The sequence below is a fragment of the Penicillium bovifimosum genome (assembly GCF_028826915.1).
Source record: "Penicillium bovifimosum strain IBT 22155 chromosome Unknown utg000004l_segment0_segment0, whole genome shotgun sequence".
Taxonomy (NCBI): Eukaryota; Fungi; Ascomycota; class Eurotiomycetes; order Eurotiales; family Aspergillaceae; genus Penicillium; species Penicillium bovifimosum.
Genome location: NW_026622713.1, coordinates 1,955,394 through 1,976,090, shown reverse-complemented (window position 1 = coordinate 1,976,090; position 20,697 = coordinate 1,955,394). Strand labels below are relative to the sequence as shown.

At 49.4% G+C, this 20,697-nt stretch overlaps 8 protein-coding genes across 8 annotated transcripts; 4 read left to right on the top strand and 4 right to left on the bottom strand.

Moving 5' to 3' along the window:
* Positions 1 to 6: 6 nt before the first annotated feature.
* N7515_005043 (uncharacterized protein) lies at positions 7 to 1,174 on the bottom strand (the record flags this gene model as incomplete). Its single annotated transcript, XM_056665787.1, has 2 exons — positions 7 to 810; positions 890 to 1,174. The coding sequence occupies 2 exons, from the start codon at positions 1,172 to 1,174 to the stop codon at positions 7 to 9; spliced, it is 1,089 nt and encodes a 362-aa protein (XP_056522737.1).
* A 2,444-nt stretch (positions 1,175 to 3,618) lies between these two features.
* On the top strand, positions 3,619 to 6,013 carry N7515_005042 (sugar porter family MFS transporter; the record flags this gene model as incomplete). The annotated part of the gene is made up of 10 exons (XM_056665786.1): positions 3,619 to 3,756; positions 3,846 to 4,243; positions 4,302 to 4,558; positions 4,615 to 4,995; positions 5,052 to 5,209; positions 5,266 to 5,360; positions 5,421 to 5,554; positions 5,610 to 5,669; positions 5,725 to 5,817; positions 5,871 to 6,013. 10 exons carry the CDS (start codon positions 3,619 to 3,621, stop codon positions 6,011 to 6,013), a joined length of 1,857 nt encoding a protein of 618 aa, XP_056522736.1.
* Positions 6,014 to 8,227: 2,214 nt separating this feature from the next.
* Positions 8,228 to 8,788, top strand: N7515_005041 (uncharacterized protein; the record flags this gene model as incomplete). The annotated part of the gene is made up of 1 exon (XM_056665785.1): positions 8,228 to 8,788. The coding sequence occupies one exon, from the start codon at positions 8,228 to 8,230 to the stop codon at positions 8,786 to 8,788; it is 561 nt and encodes a 186-aa protein (XP_056522735.1).
* A 1,953-nt stretch (positions 8,789 to 10,741) lies between these two features.
* N7515_005040 (uncharacterized protein) lies at positions 10,742 to 12,709 on the top strand (the record flags this gene model as incomplete). The annotated part of the gene is made up of 1 exon (XM_056665784.1): positions 10,742 to 12,709. One exon carries the CDS (start codon positions 10,742 to 10,744, stop codon positions 12,707 to 12,709), a length of 1,968 nt encoding a protein of 655 aa, XP_056522734.1.
* Positions 12,710 to 12,910: 201 nt separating this feature from the next.
* On the bottom strand, positions 12,911 to 13,574 carry N7515_005039 (uncharacterized protein; the record flags this gene model as incomplete). Its single annotated transcript, XM_056665783.1, is given in 4 exon segments — positions 12,911 to 12,916; positions 12,940 to 13,047; positions 13,067 to 13,387; positions 13,437 to 13,574. The coding sequence occupies 4 exon segments, from the start codon at positions 13,572 to 13,574 to the stop codon at positions 12,911 to 12,913; spliced, it is 573 nt and encodes a 190-aa protein (XP_056522733.1).
* Positions 13,575 to 14,852: 1,278 nt separating this feature from the next.
* On the top strand, positions 14,853 to 16,259 carry N7515_005038 (uncharacterized protein; the record flags this gene model as incomplete). The annotated part of the gene is made up of 1 exon (XM_056665782.1): positions 14,853 to 16,259. The coding sequence occupies one exon, from the start codon at positions 14,853 to 14,855 to the stop codon at positions 16,257 to 16,259; it is 1,407 nt and encodes a 468-aa protein (XP_056522732.1).
* Positions 16,260 to 16,639: 380 nt separating this feature from the next.
* On the bottom strand, positions 16,640 to 17,794 carry N7515_005037 (uncharacterized protein; the record flags this gene model as incomplete). Its single annotated transcript, XM_056665781.1, has 1 exon — positions 16,640 to 17,794. The coding sequence occupies one exon, from the start codon at positions 17,792 to 17,794 to the stop codon at positions 16,640 to 16,642; it is 1,155 nt and encodes a 384-aa protein (XP_056522731.1).
* A 349-nt stretch (positions 17,795 to 18,143) lies between these two features.
* N7515_005036 (uncharacterized protein) lies at positions 18,144 to 19,181 on the bottom strand (the record flags this gene model as incomplete). The annotated part of the gene is made up of 2 exons (XM_056665780.1): positions 18,144 to 18,620; positions 18,690 to 19,181. 2 exons carry the CDS (start codon positions 19,179 to 19,181, stop codon positions 18,144 to 18,146), a joined length of 969 nt encoding a protein of 322 aa, XP_056522730.1.
* Between the last annotated feature and the right edge of the window lie 1,516 nt (positions 19,182 to 20,697).

The window sequence follows — 20,697 nt, the reverse complement described above, 5'->3', positions numbered from 1 at the left end:
AGTCCTCTAGGGCTTAGAGCCAAAACCAGAGAGGTAGCTACGCATCTTCGCAGTCCACGCTTTCTTCTGCACTTTCAGCTCGGGCGTGTTAACCTCATCACCGCTCTCATCGGAAGAACAGTCCATCGGGATGGAAACGTTCAGCCCAACGGGCTCAGCAACGGGCTCAGCCAAAACCTGAACGATCGACCGTGCCGATGATCGAGAAACCTGTCGAGAGCTAGCCTTGCTGACTCTTCCAGAGATAGTCCCGGGCTTGACCGAGCTAACTCGTCGCTTCTTGGCGGCGGACACAGGAGACCCTTTACCAGACTTGCTGTCGCTATCGCTGGCACTGTCATGTCGGGACCGCTTGCGAGAGGATTCAGACAGAGGCGGGGTGGGTAGAACATCGTCAGCAGTGGTTTCGGCATGCTCGGGTGTACACTTAGCGATACCAGATAGAGGGGCGGGTCCGTTCGGTCCATCCCACCCGGGAGGATACGCCGTCCCATTAGGGCCGGGAGGGGTAGGTCCCGGGGCATGTCCATTGACGGGTGTAAAGGCGGCAAGTAGTGAGGCAGGTGTTGTGAGTGCAGGGACAGCCGGGGGAGGGGGGGGCCAAGGAAGGTAGAGGAAGAGCCGGGCCGGGCCCAGGAGGAGATGCAACAGACGGAGTGGCAGGTGGGGGAGGTGCAACAGGTGGAGCGGCAGGTGGGAGAGGTGTAGCTGCAACAGCAATCTGAGGGCCGCCAATGGGGGCAGCACCGGGCGTCCAAGGGTTCTGATTCTCAACGTGGGTCTGCCAGTGATGGGTGTAATGTCTCCAAACTGGATCAGTCAGCCGGTAAAATCGAACGAGATCATACGCACGATCGCCGAGCAGCCTCGGGCTAAGTGTAGATGTTACGCGGTTCCAGACTGCTTCTGTAAATAGCTCTTCTGCGACGGCATTGTTGACTTCATCTCTGAACTGAGCACCCCGTCCGAAAAGGAACACGTCGTCTGTGCCGTGCCCCAGTCTGATACGTTCTTCGAGCATAGGAAAATAGACACGTGCAAGGAGCATGAGAACCTCTCTGAACTGGGCCCGGCTGATAGTGTGTAGTTCCAGGCCCATGGCTCTCCAGAATTGGGGCTCTAATCCGCGGCTCATGTTCCACCGATACCTGACATTAACGCGAGGCGGAGCCATTTCCAAAGATGTTGGATCGATAGTTTCAATAGTGGGGTTGTTGAGTTTTTCAGTTATTGAATAGAAGTCTGGGGGAAATAATGGTTTTAGTGCCGAGGCTGATTGAGTATAGAGATCTTAGGTGGGCTTGGTCTACCTTTATATACTCGAAGGGCTCGTCTGATACCTTTCACCTGCAGAAGGCGATGTCCCGGATCATGACACCCCAAGGTCTCTTCTATTTTGGGCACACAAAGAGGCATTCGAGTTCGTATCTAAGGATGTCGAGTTGACTTTATCCTTGAACAAAGCGACGCGAGGACGATGAACGAATGCATTGTCAACTCACAAAGATCGATGTCTGCATTGTTCATTTGGCAGAAAGCCAGGTCAGATATACGCAAGAATTATATACAAGTACAACGAGATCATCGTTGTTAAACGGACTGAGAGAGAAGTGAAGGGCAAGAGGAAGAAACAGGAAGTTTACTGGTTTACTGGTGGTTCTGAATGAGGTCGCCCTCCTGAGGCATCCCACCCCAGAGCCTCAGGCGTCAGCCCCTAACACAAAGGGACAAAGAAACTCAAAATAGACCACCCATAAGCAAGACCCTTCTTCTCTTACGAAGGTGAAAGAATCATGAGATACCAGACTACCTACAAAAAAACATCAAATTGATCGTATGAAAGATTGTTGTACTACAGACCAAGGAGGCTCTGACAAGCCAGAGTATGGGCTGAAGCTAAGCATGCGTATAATGTTTCTTGCATGAAAGCTTGTCCTACTCCCCAATTGTTAAGCGCTCGATAGCTTAAGTGGGGCATACTGATTCTGTAGAGCGTAGGTGTGCTAGAACAATGTTCACTACTTACTCAGGGCGTATGCCCCCAAAAAAATAAAAATACGCCACTGCCCATAAAGTGTCTACAACACTCCGTACTAGGATCTATCCCTATGTTCGCTATAAGAATATGATAAATCGCGCTTTTTGTCCAATTTGGTAACCCAACATGACAGGGACCCCCTGGACATTGAGCAAACCTCGATCCTTGATTCAGGCTCGATTTTATAGGTCGAACCAAAGTTCCAGCTAAGGAAACCGGGCGCCCCAAAACCCTTTAGGAGATACGTATTTGTAGCGAATTATCTCCAGGATCAGGATGAGAGACAGGGGAGGGGCCTGAGGGGCTTACTTGGCGTGGCGGCCGGGCCCCGGCCGCCACCACACTAACAAGGCGGGTTGCCGGGTGACCTGGGGATGTCCGGGCGTTGACGCAATGGCTGGTTTAACTTTCAGGGCGTGATATTTAGAGTCGTTTGTATATTGTCTCAAAGGAGAAAATGTGGTCAGATTGTGGTAGTCTTCGAGAAGGGTTACAAGGGTAAGGTCGTTTCGTTCCCAGAAGTCTCCGGCTAACTAAGTCTAGGGCTGTCTGAGCATGTGATTGTGGACTTTCGTTTTTCCATGGACCATGGCCCCAAACCCCAGGTCACGGGTTCGCACACGGGCCCACTTTCCCCAATGGTAGAAGATACCCCAGAACAACTTCCATGGACCTCAGCCCTGGAGGCAAGGGACTAAGGATTCATCAGAACATCAAGGATCTGTAAGTTTATTACCGTATTACGCAGCACGCTGGACCGTAAATACTTGGTTGCTTTTTCTACACATCTTCTTTGTCTAGCAGGATAAGGCACCGAGGAAGTTGCAGAAGCAGAACTGAATGAATGGTCATATGATGTGTGAATTCAGCTATTACAGAGTACATAATCTCGTATGACTCTTACATCAACTGGTGTTATAATATGCCTGCATCAGTAAGGTACCTACTGTGTACTACTTGACACAAACTTTCGGTGCGTCCCACTACGCTTCGTAGAAAAGTGAAATCCGAAATGGCCGAAACCCGAGCTAAGGGGTGGCCGTTTGGCTACATCCAGCGGGGATTTTCTCTCAAAACACGTTCGCCACGTTTTACCATGCAGTTAGCTCCGAAGCTGTCAGATCGCCAGATTGTACAACCATAGAACTGCCATGAATTATCTTCCTCGACCTCTATGAATTATTTGAGGATCTAGTTATCCGGATGGTGCCTTAAGAGTAAATTGGCATTCGGCCCGTGGTTCGACCCGATTCACACAAGACGCTAAGATCCCTTCCAAGCCTTTTAGTGCTGACTGCGGTTTAATTTCCCGCCTTCCGGTAAAATAGGAAGCCACGACCCACAAAGTTACCACCAGGTTACTTTGGGGGCTGATCTGCGCTTACCCCACGGGGCGGTTTTCGATATCTTTTTAGATGGGCTACTTAATCTTTTCTCACGACTGGAACTTCCTTCACTACTTAATCTTCCCTCACTTTTTCCTTTCTGCTTTCTTTGGCACATCAGAAATTCTGAACAAACTGCTATTTCCTAATTTTCTTTCATTTACTTCAACTTGATTTTCATCTACATCTGCCACCATGGCGTCCAAGGACGCCAGTGTTGAGAATGAATCCGTCCCTGAGAAAAGGGAAACGGAGGTTATTGAGGCAGCGAATCCGGACGAAGCTCCCCGCCGCCAGGCGGCGGGGGTGAACATCGTGCAAAACCCGTTGATGGTGAGTCTTACAATATCTGATCTGAGTGATCCTTCATCGCTTCCTGCGGTGAATGCATGCATCGACACTGACCGTCTTTGTTCCCACAGCGCAGCTCCAAGGAGCAGGCGATCATCGATGCACGAGCGTACGCTGAGTCGCACGGTATGGCTGAGCATGCGGACTTGTTCGGCCGAGCCGCGGTTGTTGCGCGAAGCCCCCAGGACTTCCTGTCGGCTCCCGAGCTGAGCGAAGAAGAGATTGCTGCGCTTACATATGAGCGGGATCATAAATGGCACGGTCCGAAGATGCTCTGGTATGCCATTGCTCTGTGTGCTGTTGGAGCTGCAACCCAAGGCTGGGATCAGACAGGTTCCAACGGAGCCAACTTGTCTTTCCCTACAGAGTTTGGAATCGACGGCAAGAACAAAAGCGCAGCGGAGGCCGGCAGGGACGAGTGGATTGTCGGCATCGTCAATTCTATCATCTTTTTGACCGCTGGTCTTATGTGAGCTTAGTACCGGCATCGCCTTGCCTCCATCATTACAACTAACCCTCTGTTCTAGTGGTCCTTTTATTGTCGATCCCCTTAACCATTATCTAGGCCGACGCGGCGAAATCTTCCTTACTGCCCTCTGCCTTACTGCCACCCCGATTGGTTCCGCGTTTGCAAAATCCTGGCAAGGCTTGTTTGCTGCGCGTTTCGTAATGGGTATTGGCATCGGTGCAAAGAACGCCACGGTCCCTATTTACTCCGCGGAAATGGCTCCGGCGAGAACTCGAGGTGCTCTGGTGATGTTTTGGCAACTTTGGGTGGTGGCTGGTAAGTGATCCTCATTCATGGGTTCTTCGTTGATTGCAAACTGACGTGCGTGTTAGGTATTTTCCTGGGCTTTGCAGCTAACGTAATCGTGAAGGATGTTCCTAATATCGCTTGGCGCCTCCAACTCGGGTCTGCCTGCATTCCATCCTTGGTGCTTGCCATCGGCATCTTCTTCTGTCCCGAGTCACCTCGCTGGCTCATGAAGCACGGCCGGCATGCGGAAGGATATAAATCAATGGCACGCCTGCGCGCTCACCCTATCATTGCCGCGAGAGACTTCTACTACTCGGTTGTCATCTATGAAGAGGAGCTTAAAGAGGCTCGTGGTGCAGGCTATTTCTCCCGTATGTGGGATTGCTTTGCCGTCCCGAGGATCAGACGCGCCAACTACGGTGCCTCTACTGTCATGATTGCCCAGCAAATGTGCGGCATCAACAGTAAGTTACATCTAGTTCTTCCGGGGCTGTAAGTGGCCTACTCTAACATCCTCTAGTCATTTCCTTCTACAGCTCCAGTATCTTCTTGGACGCTGGATACAATTCTAATCAGGCCTTGTATGCATCTCTTGGATACGGCGCTGTCCAAGTTGTCTCTACCATCCCCACACTGTTCCTGATTGATACTAAGGGCCGAAGAACCCTTACATTGATTGTGAGTCATCTTAATATCCACTGCATGAATACAACTGACCATTCTCTCTTAACAAGACCTTCCCTTTGATGTGTATCTTTTTGCTTGCTGCCGGCCTTTCCCTGTTGAATCCGACGACAGACAAAGGCCCCAAGATTGGACCAGTTGTCTTGTAAGTTCATTGATAGTGGCTTTGACGCTTGGTCGACACTAACTGTGCACCTCAAAACAGATTTGTGTATCTATTCACAATCTGCTACTCCCTGGGCGAAGGGCCAGTCGCCTTCCAATACTCAGCTGAGGTTTTCCCTACTATTCAGCGTGAGCAAGGAATGGCTTGGGCGGTCGTAGTCAACAACACTTTCGGTGAATACCCCGAAGACTGTTCCCCTGAATATCTTACTGACAAGACTCTCTCCAGCTGGCATTCTTAGTCTCACCTTCCCTCGGATGAAGTCCGTCATGACCCAAACGGGTGCTTGTAAGTCAGGATGGCTCGAATTTCACTTGAGTTAAGGTACTGACATTCATTTTAGTCGGGTTCTATGCCGGTCTGAACCTCATCGCTTGGTTCATGATTTTCTGCTTCGTCAGAGAGACCAAACAGCTCACTTTGGAAGAATTGGATCGTAAGTTCAGTGTCGGGCAGCCTATATCATCATTCACTAACTTTGATCTTCAGAGGTCTTCTCAGTTCCCACCAAGAAGTTCATTCACCACGAGTTAACCGTCTGGCTTCCCTGGTGGATCAAGAGCTACATCTTCCGCCAGAAGATCCCCAGACCTCCTGCAATCATTGCAACCGGCGAGGGAGTCGGAAAGTAAGCTTTTGCAAAGTTCTGCGGTCTGCTAAATGCTTTTATCCCCGATATTTTACTGGGTGGATATCTACTGCGAGCTGAGACTTATGTACTATGGTGAACTTCACGTTGATAGTGCAAGATCAGGTTTTCCATAGCTCTAGCTCAATGGACAGCTCTTAATACGCTATTAAATAATTTTCAGACCTTCCACATACATATTCGTAAACGTGCCAATATTGAGGGGGTTATGTGACTTCCAAGGTTAGGGCCGGCGAAGAATGTCTGCCTCATTTGGCAAGAAGTGTGGGCACTCGCATCCTAGGTAGCACTCTTCGACTACTGCTACTATCCATCTAGCCTGCTGCTTTCTGCCGACGTCAGGTTCGCGATTCACGAGTTTTTATTTCTCTAACTTTATGGACCTCTCCGTCGTACCATTAGTTACATGGCTCAATTAAAGCACACAGAATGGCTCCGCCAACTGCCGGGGCCTGATGCGGGAAAGAAAGTCCCGGGTCGTGTAACCAGCTCACGCGTGTTTCGGACGAGAAAAGCCATAACGCAGAAGAAATCAGGCTTCTCACAGGTGAAGTTGTGTATGTGGATCACCCAAACTTCACCCGTGAGAAGTGATCTTTTCTCCATTCTGGCTCTTCTCGTCCGACACACGGGTCAGCTTGTCCTTACTCAAGCTGTGACTTTCTTTCCCGGACCAGGCACAGGCAGTTGCCGTAGCCATCCTGCGTGGTTGAATTGAGCCATGTGTCTGATACCACGTGAAGTGAATTCTTGGTTACTTGGAGGAAGTTGCACAAAGTCAGAGCAGCGTAAGATCGTGGATCTGGGAGACCGGATGATTAGCAAAAGCGAAGGGTTAGCAATATCACACAAAGAAAAGGACCAAATGTAGAAACTCCAGGTATAATGAGGAATACCCGGAGTTACTAGCCATGTGTATGTATGGAGATGCAGCGCCGATGGAGAATCAATGGAGAAAAGACTGTGGATTGTCTCGCACGAAAAGAGGAGGAAGAGAAGGGAAGGAGAGAGAGCTATCAAACATGTAGGATTTATAACATGTTGATGTCTCAGGCATTCAACAGTATGAAGTATCTCTTTCAGTCTCAATCTAGACCGCAAACGCTAACCCATGATTGATTTAACGACCCGAAACAGTTGCAGGACACCATGCAGATACGTGCAGGGATTCAAACCGTGCGATCGACCGGGAATTTACGCCATCAGGGAGTACAAGTGGAGGTTTATCACCCGTTCATCAGCCTATTCTGAGACAGTGGTAGCCAGTCCTCGCTTTTGGCGCTCGTGAGAGAGGTCCAATGAATCATGGGTACCTGCATGACTGTGGTTCAAGCAGTCTGCCCACAAGTCGACTCACTCCAAGTCGAGTGTCTAATACAGACAATTCTCAATTCATATCTAGCACCAGTCTGCTGTGAAAGTTCTCCCTCAATTTGCCATTACACTCATAGTCAATACGGAGCAGATCACTGTCCCCAGGATAGAATCAATATTTCCTACCGGCGCCACCCGACTCTGAGGGTCTTGTGGCTGGAAGTTTAGCGTAAACCTGTCACTGCCAAATGCCAATAAACGTTGCTATCCTGCCCCACTGGCTCGGCTCGGCTCGGCTCGGGTATGGATCATCTGCGGGCGAATAAGTGGACCGGAGTACACTGTCTAGTCAACTCGGATGGAATGCATAAAAATTACCGATTTTAGCGGCTCGTATTCTAATTTCCATAATGTATGTGTCGGTACGATAGTGCCTAGCAAATCCTATGAAACAATCGGTAAGGATACTGGTAATTTTGATTATAACCTGTGGCGTAGGGCTAATGCAAGACCCGCTTTCCATCCGAGTTGACTAGAGAGTGTACGTACCCGAGGCTCAACTACCCTGTCTACACTGTCTAGTCAACTCGGATGGAATGCATAAAAATTACCGATTTTAGCGGCCCGTAATCTAATTTCCAGCCAGGATCAGAATGAATAGGCCCTATAACGGGTTTTCCAGCCAGGATCACAATCAATGAGGCCTAATAGGGTAATGTCCAGCCAGGATCACGACATTTAAGCATAACCGTTTGATCTGATCTGATCATAGATCAATCGATCAACTTGATGTAGATATATGTATATCTCTATCTATGTATGTAGAAATGGGGCGTAAACCGCGTTAAACCTGCTGCTACCTACTGTACGTACCTACCTCAAGATGACGCCCGAGCCACCTGAAGTTCCATATAATTATGTGCTAGATTTCCCATCTGATCGACTCCTCTCTCCGAGTCGTCACTCCACTGCGGACCAGCGCAAGCAAGTCCACCTTCTCCATCGCCTCGGATACTCTGTGAAGGCTATCTCGAACGAGGTCTATCTCACGTATAAATGCGTGTGGTATATCATCAATCAAACTACCGCCACGCTGCCATCTCCGCCAACTCGCCGCGCGTTTCGAAACCTAGACTTCGAAATGATTCGGTCTTATATCGAAACCTCTTCGGAGACTCGACAGATGCCGTTCAAAAAGGTGATCCGAAACCTTGAGCTCGGTTGCTCCGACAGCACCTTGCGTCGGTTCCTTAAGTCCCACGGCTACCGCCGATACCGTGCAAAGAAGAAGCCAAAGCTCGTGGATCGGATCCAGCCGACGACTCAACGGAGAAAGGCGTGGATGTTTTGGGGTTCCTTTTCCGGTGGCTCTCGCGGTCCCTCTAATCCGAAGCTCCTCCTGGGTGTATCTCCCGTGGTGGGCTGGTGCGTTATCTTGCATTGAAACACAATCCGCATTCTCGGCCATAAAGTCGTCGAGAAGAGGAAGTATATGTTCAATATACCTCTCTTGATTGATTGTGCCAAGTTCTTTATCCCAATAGAAAGAGGGACCGCGAGAGCCACCGGAAAAGGAACCCCAAAACATCCACGCCTTTCTCCGTTGAGTCGTCGGCTGGATCCGATCCACGAGCTTTGGCTTCTTCTTTGCACGGTATCGGCGGTAGCCGTGGGACTTAAGGAACCGACGCAAGGTGCTGTCGGAGCAACCGAGCTCAAGGTTTCGGATCACCTTTTTGAACGGCATCTGTCGAGTCTCCGAAGAGGTTTCGATATAAGACCGAATCATTTCGAAGTCTAGGTTTCGAAACGCGCGGCGAGTTGGCGGAGATGGCAGCGTGGCGGTAGTTCGATTGATGATATCCCACACGCATTTATACGTGAGATAGACCTCGTTGTACATACCATTGGAAATTGGTTTTGTCTCTCCTGGTGCCACTTGGAGATAAAAAAAATCACAGCCATCATGATCTCTCGGATTTCCTCAGCAGCCTTTCGAGTTGCTTCTGCCTGCTTATACTGCTGAGTATCACAAAGACGCGTTCCACTGACTGGGTTACCACAGAGGTCAGAGAACCGAGTCCTTGTAGATGGCGTTGGTATTGCTGGCACTGATATTGTTGGTGATGGTACTCTCGATAAAGCTATACTCCGTAACACTACCGACGGAGTTGGTGTAGGGGTATCGGAAGTAGACTCGCGTAAAAGGAGCTTCGTCTCTTCGAGGACAGTATTTGATAAAGACATTTTTGCAGCAAGTTACTAGGCAGGAGATAGACTGGGATAAACGGGCATAGATACACCTGGGATCCCATATCTAAGTACTTATGGATATAGATAAATCCCGAGGCCAGTTCCAGCTCTCCCGGCCAGTTCCAGCTCTCCCCCTTCAACCCCTTTATTGTTTGTGGGATGTTCATTTGACATTTGCCGAGGCATAATATGCATCATACCGGTACTAGGCCGATTGTAGAAAAATAAAATATAGATTGATACATCACCCAGCCTACCTTCGGGGACATTAATTTCGAAGCTGTTGTAAAAGCTGTTGTTGCTCTGAGCCTGAGGCTGGATCATATCCTTCACCTTCGGTCTCCCAGTCTGCCTTGGACCCTTGACCTTCCTCTTCACCTTGCGCTTCCCCAGTTCCCCTTAAGACGGGACCTCGGGATCAGGAAGCATGCGAGCAGCGAAGGTGTAGATTGTATAACGGCCAGGGTCAAATGCTCTAAAATCTCCCCACTAATTCCCTGTTTGGGACATGGAGCTCTATACCGCTTTTGACACCGCTCCCATAACCTTCGCAGGAAGCAATCTGATTAGGTTCAGTGCGCCGAAAATCTGGCAGAATCATTGGATCATGTGATAAGGGTAAATCTAAATCTTGGCGTTCGGTTTCTTGCTAGTTGCTTCCGCCAGGGGCTTGGAGAAAACGCCTACAGTTTTCATCATCTTCTTCCACGAAGTTACGCTGCTGAGTGCTTTTAAGGTTTTTATCTGAATATCTCATTATATCTGCGATGCTTACTGAGTGGATATCTAGTTACCGTGAGCTGAGACTTATGCTATGGTGAACTACACGATAGTGCGAGTTCAGGGTTTCCATGGAGTTATGGACCATAGCTCTTACCCAATGAACAGCTCTTGCTATTAAATAATCTTCACACCTTCCACATACTTGTAACTGTGCCAACACTGTTGGGGGTATGTGACTTCCTTAGGGCAGACGGAGAATGTCTGCCTCTTTTGGCAAGAAGTATGGACACTCGCACCTAGCGCTCTTCGACTACAATTATCAGTTTTCCTCCTTTACAATTCTACAACTTTACACCTCCGCTCATTAGTTGCATATATTTTGGCTTCCATTCCTTCTTTTGATATATTTTCTATAACAGACATGAACCACCCCAGCTTGGCGGAAGGCAGAGGGATGGATGGAACAGCACGCACAGAACCTCCTAGGATGCGCAAGAGGCAGCGTACAGAGGATTGGGACGCCCAGGGAGAGCCGCAATCATTCCAACTCACAGCACCGATCCCATTCACGATCCCGTGCTGTACTCCACTACTCCCACACCTTCGAGCGGTCCATCAAACTTTTGAACATTCCCTCAGGCTCAGGATTGAATCGCTCATTTGGCCAGAGTCTATCTTTCCGGGAGATATTTGTTATTGTCCGATACGGCTACAGCCTTGGATTCATTTTCCACGACTGCAGGAAGAAGTGTGGAACAAGCTCCTGAATATCTCTAGCTTTGCCGATGCAGCTATCTTCCCCGATGACAATGCACTCAGACCGATTGCTCAGATAGTCGACTGCTGGGCCTCCGTTTTCTCGGAAAATACCTTGAAGTACTTCCAACACAGAACAGTCGACGACTTTCTCATATTGATTATTCGTGCTTTGGGTAACGACCACAAACTGGCACCTCTGTTCAACATCCAGGGAGAACTGGTATTCGACCGTCCAGGGGCTTATGGCTTGTCCATTGGAGATATGGGATTCGAACAGCCAATTTGCGCAATGCTGTACATCCCGTCATACTGGCTGACTGTCCCTGAGCTCGTCGCGGGGCTGCACGCGATGGAAACGTATCATTGCTTGCGGAAGAAGCCCGATACTTACCAGGAACATGCTACCGCCATGGTCGTCCATGCGATCATTCAGGTCTTCACCAGAATGATTTCCGCTGGTGTTCACCGCGGATACATCTGCACTGGAGAGGCCTTTGTCTTTGTCAACATCCCGCCAAAAGAGCCAATTGTGCTAGAGTACTATCTCTGTGTCCCGGGGCAAGACGTCCCCTCCCATGCAGTTGATGCGGATTCAAAGTGGGTTCGTCGCACGGCATTAGGCCAAGTACTCGCTTTCACATTGCAATTGTTATCTGCCTCCGAACCTTCTCAGGAATGGCACGATAAAGCCCACAGCTCCCTGCAAGTCAGTCAGGAGATTTATTCCAGCCTTATGCCCAAAGATCCGGATCAGAGCCGGTTCAGACCACCAGCGAAATTCCTGTATGAGAACTCATTCTGGGTTCAAGGCTGGGGAAGCTTTTTGGGTATCCCCGCACCACCAGAGGGTGGCAATCTTAGTTCACAGACCACCCAAAGTACGGAGAGGGCTTACTGTACGATGAAATGTCTCCGTGGCACTGCCGACAAGGAACTTTTGGATGAGAAATGCCCCAACGTCGCCGAACACGGAGTGGGAAGGCATTCAATCAGCTCACAGGAGATAACCGCTAGGCTGAGTGATCAGCTTCAGCAAAGCCGGGATGAAGGATTTCGGCAGCTGCACATCATTGGTCGAACTTGCTACCTCCTAAAGGCAACATTGTTGTCGCATGGATATACAGTGATAATCAAGGCAACCAGTTCCGATCATTCGCACAGGATCAAATGTGAATTACGCAACTATAAGGATCTGATCCTGTTACAGGGATCCAAGATCCCCGTCTGCCTAGGCATGTTCGAGCCAAAAGTTCCATATTGGTACCATGGCACGCTAATGCGCTACATGCTAGTCCTCAGTTGGTCTGGTATTCGGACAGACTACGAGCTGAGCCCGGAAGCGCGTCATTTCGTAGACAGAGAGATGTCGGTTCTTAAGCGCATTCTTTTTGACCACGGAGCCATTCATCGAGACCTAGTACCTCGTAATGTGCTATACAACGCAGCCACTCGATCCCTCATCGTGATTGATTTGGAAGATATGAAATGGTTGCAGGGCACTGTGCAGGGATCCGAACCGTGCGATGGGCCGGGGATTGATGCCATCAGGGATAACAAGAGGAAAACTATCACCTGTCCATCAGCCTATTCTGAGCCGACGGTACCCAGTCCTCGCTTGTGGCACTCATGAGCGTGTTATGATTGACCGTCAGGGGAGAAGGCATTGGAAGAAGTCTATTGTTTACCAACATTATTTTCATCGTGGCTGATGTCTGTCTCTTTCCTTTTCATTCCCTTACATGTATAGCAGGACTGCGATTCAAGCAGCCCACCCACCAGTTGACTTACTCCAAGTCGATAGTCTAATACAGACACGTTAACCAGAGAATCCTCAATCCTGAGCAACAGAACAGAACATACCATATCATACCAACCACCCCCCGCAAAGGTCGACTCGCTCTTCCCCAGATTCTTGAACCCAGCACCCTCATAAAACTTAACCAAATAATCATGCGCAATAAGCACCGCCTTATTCGCTCCATAACACCCCCCGAAGGTACTCAATATATGCCCGCACAAACGCCCTCCCAACCTTCTTCCCCTGGTACTCCGGCGAAACGGCCACCGAATGAATCGCAATATTCTCCCCATACTTATGATTCCCAATCAATTCCCCATCCACAAAGACCGGTTCGCCATCCAAAGAGCGCCAATCACACGGCATTCCCACCGCCCCATCCGTGATACGTGTGTCGTGCGTACGGAGTGCAATGACATGCGCAATAAGCTTGTCCGAGCCACTGCCATCCTCGTTCTCGATAAACAGGCCCAGACATAGTTCCGGACAAGCTCCGAGCCGATAATAGAACTTAATCATGTTAGGTATACGGATATAGCCGCCTGCAGAAGGTGCTTACCTTTTCCTCGGAGCACCGCTCGGCTTCCGTGAAGGCTTCTTCGACGGATACGCATATCTTTACATCGTCTATGCTGAGTGTCCGGGTGTAGGCGTTTAACCCGGCGAGGCCTGGGATGTGAATGTTTGTTTTGGTCATGGTTATTGCGGCCGGGAGATGTTCCGATGTACTGGTACTGGTATCGGAGTGGATTTGGAGGTAGAAATGGAAGAATCTTTGCAGTATTGTGTCGAGAAAAGAACTTGGATCTGCTTGTTCTACGCCTTATATTGAGTCATGGCCCGTTCTATATCGGCCGATGTGTCACCGGAGTATTCGGATCGGAGTGTTCGGTTACGTTCGGTGTGGGGTTACCCCGTATATGCAAGGAAGGTCAAGATTGGGGGTTCGAAGGTTCGATCGTGGAATTCATCTGATAGTTTGGTTGGTGCTTTGTTGCATCGAGACTGTCTTCTACACCGCTACCTGCAAAGAATGAGCTCGGCAAGACCAAATTATGAATGTGGTGAACAAATTAGTGGCGCAATGGGATTCCCCTCCTACGGACTAGAAAATTGGTCTTCTGGCTGTGATCTCTCACTGCTCTACCGACCCTCACTTCTACGGTTCATAGGGGCCAGCTCTCATACATGTCCAGCCAATTGCGGTGCGGCATGGCCGCATGATAGATGCTCATGTGACTTTTTGCCCGAGGTCTGTAACGAGAGCACATGGAACTAGGACTGCGAGGGACGGGCAGGGAAAGAATTGTCATATTTCCCCCTCCAGAGAGCCTAGAGGTTGTCTAAAGATGGCCTGGAGGTGGTCAAGCATCTCCACCGCGGTTCGATATCTACTTCTTATAGTGGGGTCGAGACGGGGTTGCAGCGGCGCCTGAGCCTTAAGTTACCAGCGCAGCGGCTAGAGACATACGCCATGCGATATCTCTCTGGCGGGTAATGCTCGGTGTTTAGCAGTAAGCCGAGTACGTAAGTCTCGAGCTGTAGCGCCGTAGCCAGTGGGAAACTCAGAGGATTGAATTGAGAAGGGAGAAAGAGCGAGAAAAGGCAATTTGGGGAAACTGCGAGGTTGGTTCTTGCTGCATACATGACAAACAATTAGTAGAACGTTTGAGGAAGCTGCGCGGAGTGTCCCTTCCTATTCGGGCAGTGTCGATGTTTGTTCAACTCTCACAAACGTAAATAAAGGACACGCACTTTTGTTTTCTCTCTTCTTAACACCACGCACTTTTGCCTTCTCTGTTATAAGCACCACGCACTTTGTCTTCCCTAAAAGCCACGCACCTTCTCTTTTCTTAATACCACGCACCTAACAACCATATCGTCTGAATTATTATCCGGTATCAGACGAATCTGTGAGTGCCAGTGTTTGTCTCCCAAAATTTGGTTTGCAACTAACGTATAAATAAGCACCAAGATGGCGGAACCTGATACTGCGGGTATTCTTACAACACTGCCACCGGAAGCAATTCGGGCGGCGCACTATCTCGTGGCCCTTTGCAGGGAATCACAACCTACGACATTGCTCGATCTACCTGTGGAGTTGCTCTGGCTTATTGAGCGGCAGCTACCTGACAAAGACGTTTACAGTCTTTGCCTAACCAACCGTTATCTGTATCACGTCTTGAATGAGTCCCTTTGCCGACGAGGTATGGTGAATTTACGTGCGCTCCAATTGAGTTTCCAAAGGAACCAAAAGCAAGCGTTCGCCAAAGCAGTTGCAGCACTGTCTCCTCTTCCGAGAGCAATTTCATTGGACAATCACACACCCCCATTGACGCCGCTCGTCAACAACAGCAATGTGAATCTGATCGAGCTCATGACTTTCAAAGGCGGCCTGCTCGGGCAACAACTTGCGCACATTATCGAGTTCATCCTTCGTATCTGGCGACGACGCGAGGAATCCACTGGTGCTTACAAGTGGCAATCCCTTCAGAACTGTTTGAAATGGGGGTTGAGTCCAAATTATGTCTTCGAAGACGGAATGTCCTTGATGGCACAAGCCATCGTGAAATCAACCATGAATCCGTACAAACAGTACAGAGAGGTAGAAATACTTCTCGCTCTTGGGGCTGACACAGGTTGTCTCGCCTCACTCCCTGGCAATGATTCAATGCTGCATCTAGCATGCCTTCATCATCAGACCAAGATCGTGCAGTTGTTGCTCGACAAAGGTGCAGACCCTAACCTGAGAGACGCACAGAACCGCACACCCGTCCATAGGTTGTTTGACACTCACGAAAACAAGTGGAGAGAACCGGATAATCTGCTTGACATTCTCCTCGCGGACCCAAATGTCAGAATCGATGAACGTGATGGCAATGGCCGGACTCCACTAAGCCTTGGCTGCCTTGCTGCGGGCCGCTCAGTTAACTTATTGACGGCGGCTCTGAAATTCGCCAAGAAGGTTGTTTATCTGCCAGATAGGGTCGACATTAACTCTCAAGACAATGAGGGGAAAGCACCGCTTTGTCACGCCATATCTGTCAGGGAATATGACATGATCCGTCTGTTCATCGCACAGCACGGGCTTGATCCCAACCTCGGTCCGGCAGATGAATTCCCCCTGATTGTCGCTGTTGATTTTGATAAGCTGCCGAGTCTTGAATTATTGTTGGACTCGAAGCAACTGGATCTGAACCAGCAAAATAGCGAAGGGGAGACCGCCGTGTTGAAGGCAATTCATATTGGCAATAGGGAAGCTGTAAAGCTGCTTGCCCGAGCTGGTGCGGACCCTGATATTAAATCATGCGAAGGTGCGACAGCACGGCAGGCAGCCCTGGATGCAGGCATCCGTGTCAGATGGAGGATTCGCCCGAACTAGGTGGTTGGGTGTCTTAACTTGCTGGTGCCGAAGTTGCTACAGCACAACAGGCATGATAGGCATGGCTGAACCTGTTTTTGTTTAAAAAAATCTATTTCATAGTTTCTAGCCAACAATACCAGCACTGCCCTGTCTTATCTGAGAATGCAAGTCTTACTCCGTACTAGCATGTAGATACAGTAGATGACTGCCTGCGGACATTTTACCGGCTCTATAGACATTAACAATTAGACACCCATTGACCTCTCTAAAGGAGAACCAGCGTATCCACGTTGATATCAAGATCAAACCTGGGGGATTATGACTTCCATATCCCCCCCCCCCACCAAATATTTCTCAAAGCATCCCATCAACCCTATCCCCAGTCTCCAAAAGACCCCTCAAGGCTTCTCCTCCCCAATCATCGCAAACCACCTAGCCACATAATCAACCCCCGGTTTCCGATCCCTCGGATTCCACGGCTCCGGTTCAAGGAAACCGCCATCCGGAAGAGGTATTTTTTTCTTTCGAGCGATATTACTCAGTCCAATAGAATACATACGCCACCCATCCCAGATAACCCAACCGAGTCTTCGCCACGGTTTCATGTTCGTCAGCGAGTAGCATGCAGGCACGGTCCGCGTGAGATTTATACCACTGAGATAGAGGTATACGACGTGCCAGTGATGCGAGGCACGGTGTCTCGGCGCGAGCATCCAGGCGGATGTTAACTCTGTGTCCTCAGGAGGATCTGGTGTAGCCCAGAGACTGCTATCTTGTGACTGTGTGGGTGGCAGGTCAAATGATGGGAAGAAAGGTATTGATGTTTCTTCCGGAGCGGGCCAGATGGTTTGGGCGGGTTCTTCTGCTTCTGGGTCATTAGGCTGCCAGTTCAGGGTCAGACCCAGATCTGAGAGGACGGCGGATACTGTCCAGAGTCTTTCGGCTGTGCGATAGTCGATTTCGCTCCAGGTGTTGTACGCGTCTAGTTCTCGGATTGAGGATTCGCTCCAGTGCCATCGCTGAGTTGCTGCTTTGCGCAGGTGGGAGTAGTGATGCAGATGCCATAGAGCCCAGTATGTGCGATACTCTTCTGTCCAGGTGAAGGGTTGGCTGGCATTTTGGATTTGGAGTGGAGGTCCACTTATTGAATCCGCGGGGATATTATCAAGAGTTTTGATGAGACCTTCTCGCATAATAAAGAGACATTTGCACGCAAGCCGCTGGATCTGCGCGCCTATCTTAAGTATATGCCGTGATTCTGTGTACCCTAAAGTTGGCGGATCCTCGCATGTCTGGTGATAGTGCTCAAGATCCGGGCATTGCAGTGAAGAGATACTGAGGTGCCCGATGTTATAGCATAGCTTTTGTAGTTCTGGCATACAAGTAATCGGATTCGAGAGGATCAGCTCTTGTATGATGCGGGTAGGCTGGGCCTGGAAGACGGCATTGAGTCGTCGAGATGCCAACAGGCTGTTTTCAATGCCTGCAAAATCACCGATATTGGCGAAAATCTGTTGAATGACTTCAGGGGGCAGTTTCTCGAAAGAATCCATGTTGTGACTGAAGAAATGGCTGAAAGGTAGACGAGAAGAGGGGAAGAGATATTTAAGGGTTGATCTTTAGCGTAATACCCGAGTGGCGTAGATGCACCCACTTGGAATGTCCACAGTTTTAGTAATTATAGGTGTCCAAACGAGTAGTTATCGTCGCAAAAGGAAGTTATAACTAGAACAGAGCTAAGAAGATTGAAGATTCCTAAGGCCAAATGTGTTCGCGTCGTAGTGATTGGACGAATTCGTTTGGTTTGGATTAACCGGCCCCTACATTTTACCAAAATTACGGACCCTCGCTAACGTCCTCCACCCATTTGTCAAAAATACAGGAACATGATGAACATCCATTCTACCTTCTTCCTCTGGACACGCCAATGTAGAATAGCAGGTGAATACTCTGCTTGGCGCCATCCATAGTTTTGAAAACGGTCACCTTGGTGGGAATCCTCTTGCCCAACTCGGGCTTGTGGTTGATAAGGAAGTATGCGACTCCGACACCGTTGGGAGTTCGCAGGATAGCCTTGCCCTCGGGGGTTGACATATCGAAGGAAGTTCCGGGCCATTCCTTGATCACGTTGCCTGTGGCTTCGTTGATAATTCTCAGGGAGTCCTCGTTCACGACGTTGACACGGAAAAAGTATTTGAGGTTCTTGATGTTCTGACCATTATCCTCAGCCTCTCTCTGCCACTCAAGGAACAAGACGTCCGAGAGCTTGTACGGTTCCGGATATGGAGCGCCCGCCTTTTGCTTGGGGTTCTCGCTCCACTCTGATGAGATGTAACCGGCTTCGACGCTCATACTGCCCTGGTAGAAACCATATGTTGCCTGGTGGAAGAAAGTCGCGTATTAGACACTAAGTTCTTGTTGCTAGTAGGAGATTTGCCCATAACTTACAAGTTGATCTCTGCCCTGCCAAGGGAACTCTTGATTCTGTACCCAATAGAACCCGGTAACGCCTTTTTCTCCAGCCTTCTGGGGAATATTCAACGCTGCCAGCGCCTGAGGCATAAGCACGCCTGATCCGGTGGTGCCTCCAGGAGCTGCGGGATATTCCTCAAAGGTCCAATAATTGTTCAACTGGTCAATTGTCCAATCCGAATGAGGGGCAGTGTCGGCCCTCAGATAACAGAACAATTCGTGTTCAGCTTTCTCGGCTCCCTGAGCCACGTCAACCGGGGGAGCGCGCTTTGAGAGGAAATGTAGGCCATCGTCAAGTTGATCAAGTTCCCGACGGGAAACAGTCAGATTCTGCAGCAGAGAGGAATCATATTTCGAGTAGGCTTGCTCTCCACGAATAGCAGCGGGGCTGGCCTGGCAAATTCCCAGAAGTGCAAGTCCTAGGACAATGCGGTACCACAAACGAGTGACCAAGGTATTGAGTGCCATCTTGAGGGAATACTCAATAGTCCTGGGGACAAAAACGAAAGTGGGAGTATGCGACTGTTAGAAGAAAGACAGACTCGCAGTACACCCTTTTGTCAAATGTTTCCCATACAACGTAGTAATATAGTACAGAGCCCCCGACGGCTTTTCCCTAGCGCTATAAACCGGAAATTACTTCTAGACTAGTTGATTCCGACAATTCTCTGGCATACCATTGACTTTTTTTGGTTTCCCGAAGTATCAAAAATTACAGACTGCCTATTGCCTCCGGCTAGAGGCAACAGAGATGGTCCGACGGGCATTGCGGCACTTTCAAATGTCTCACTCACACGAGGCAGATTGCACTCACACGAGGCAGATTGATAGACTAGACTAACTTAGAATCGCTTAAGTAGGGCGCCCGTGGTCCTTTGGTGCAGGGTTTAACCCAAGCGAGACGGTTATCGAAAGCGTTGAAGGGGGGGCTAGTTTGTCTGGAGGCTGAGTGGAGGGCACCTCCATTTGCCTATCAAGATGAAGAGGGACTACCAGGGACCCCACCCCGCACGTTCATTGTTTGAAACTATGGGAAATAATGACCATTGACCACTAGACTACAACAAAAACCAAGGTCCCTGTTTATGGCCATGGGAGGCCTTATCCCGTATCCCAGTCTGACAGAAACAAAAGCTTTTGATCGCAGTCCGACGCACTGGTTACGCTTCCGGCCCCCGGGTGACAGGCATTGCAAGCTGCCAAGCTGGATGTCGGATCAAGCGGCACGGTAAAAATGAAAGGGCACTGGGATGGAACAGCATCCTGTTCTTTCGTGTCGATGATCCTATTCCTTCCCTAGGGCAGTGACTGAGCACCATCCAATGCAACGAGGATATCTAAGTCTTTCTCTGCCAGCGCGCCTTTTCGTCTCTGATTCCGCGGGCTTCCTTCAAATCTGCAAAGTGCCAGTATACCCTCGACGCTGCATATCCCTCTCCCGCCGCCGTAGTACTACGCGCCTGTACCCTAATCAGTTGACAAAGAACTTCGGAGTAAGCACCTTAGCACAGAATAGGTAGTTCCGGTCTTTAGGTAAGATTGTAAGAATTCGCTCTGGGCACTCAGCCTTGGTGCTGTAGCGGACAATTGGGTGAAAGCCAAACCCTTCAGAGCCTGTGGTTGTAGAAAGAGCGCAGCAAATGCTCCACTCAGTAGACAGCATTGGATGGCGCTAAATAAGTAGGGGGCCAAACTAATTAAAATAAGGTGGAGTACAACATACTCTGTGGGCTAAAAACAACTTTTTAGGGTTGTAGTCATGCATCCGATCAACTAGACTGGATAATTTTTGGGTACAGCATGCTTCCCCAAACAAGAAATCTCATCAGATGTAATCTTTCGTAATCCTAGTGGTATCGGTGCAAGTTCCCTGCTCGAGTAGTGTCGGAAGTTGATGGCTAGCTCCGTCTGTGAAATTCCCTCGGGTAATGAGCATGAAGGATGTGTGCTCCATGAGATAAAATCACGGAGGTAGCTGTGATTC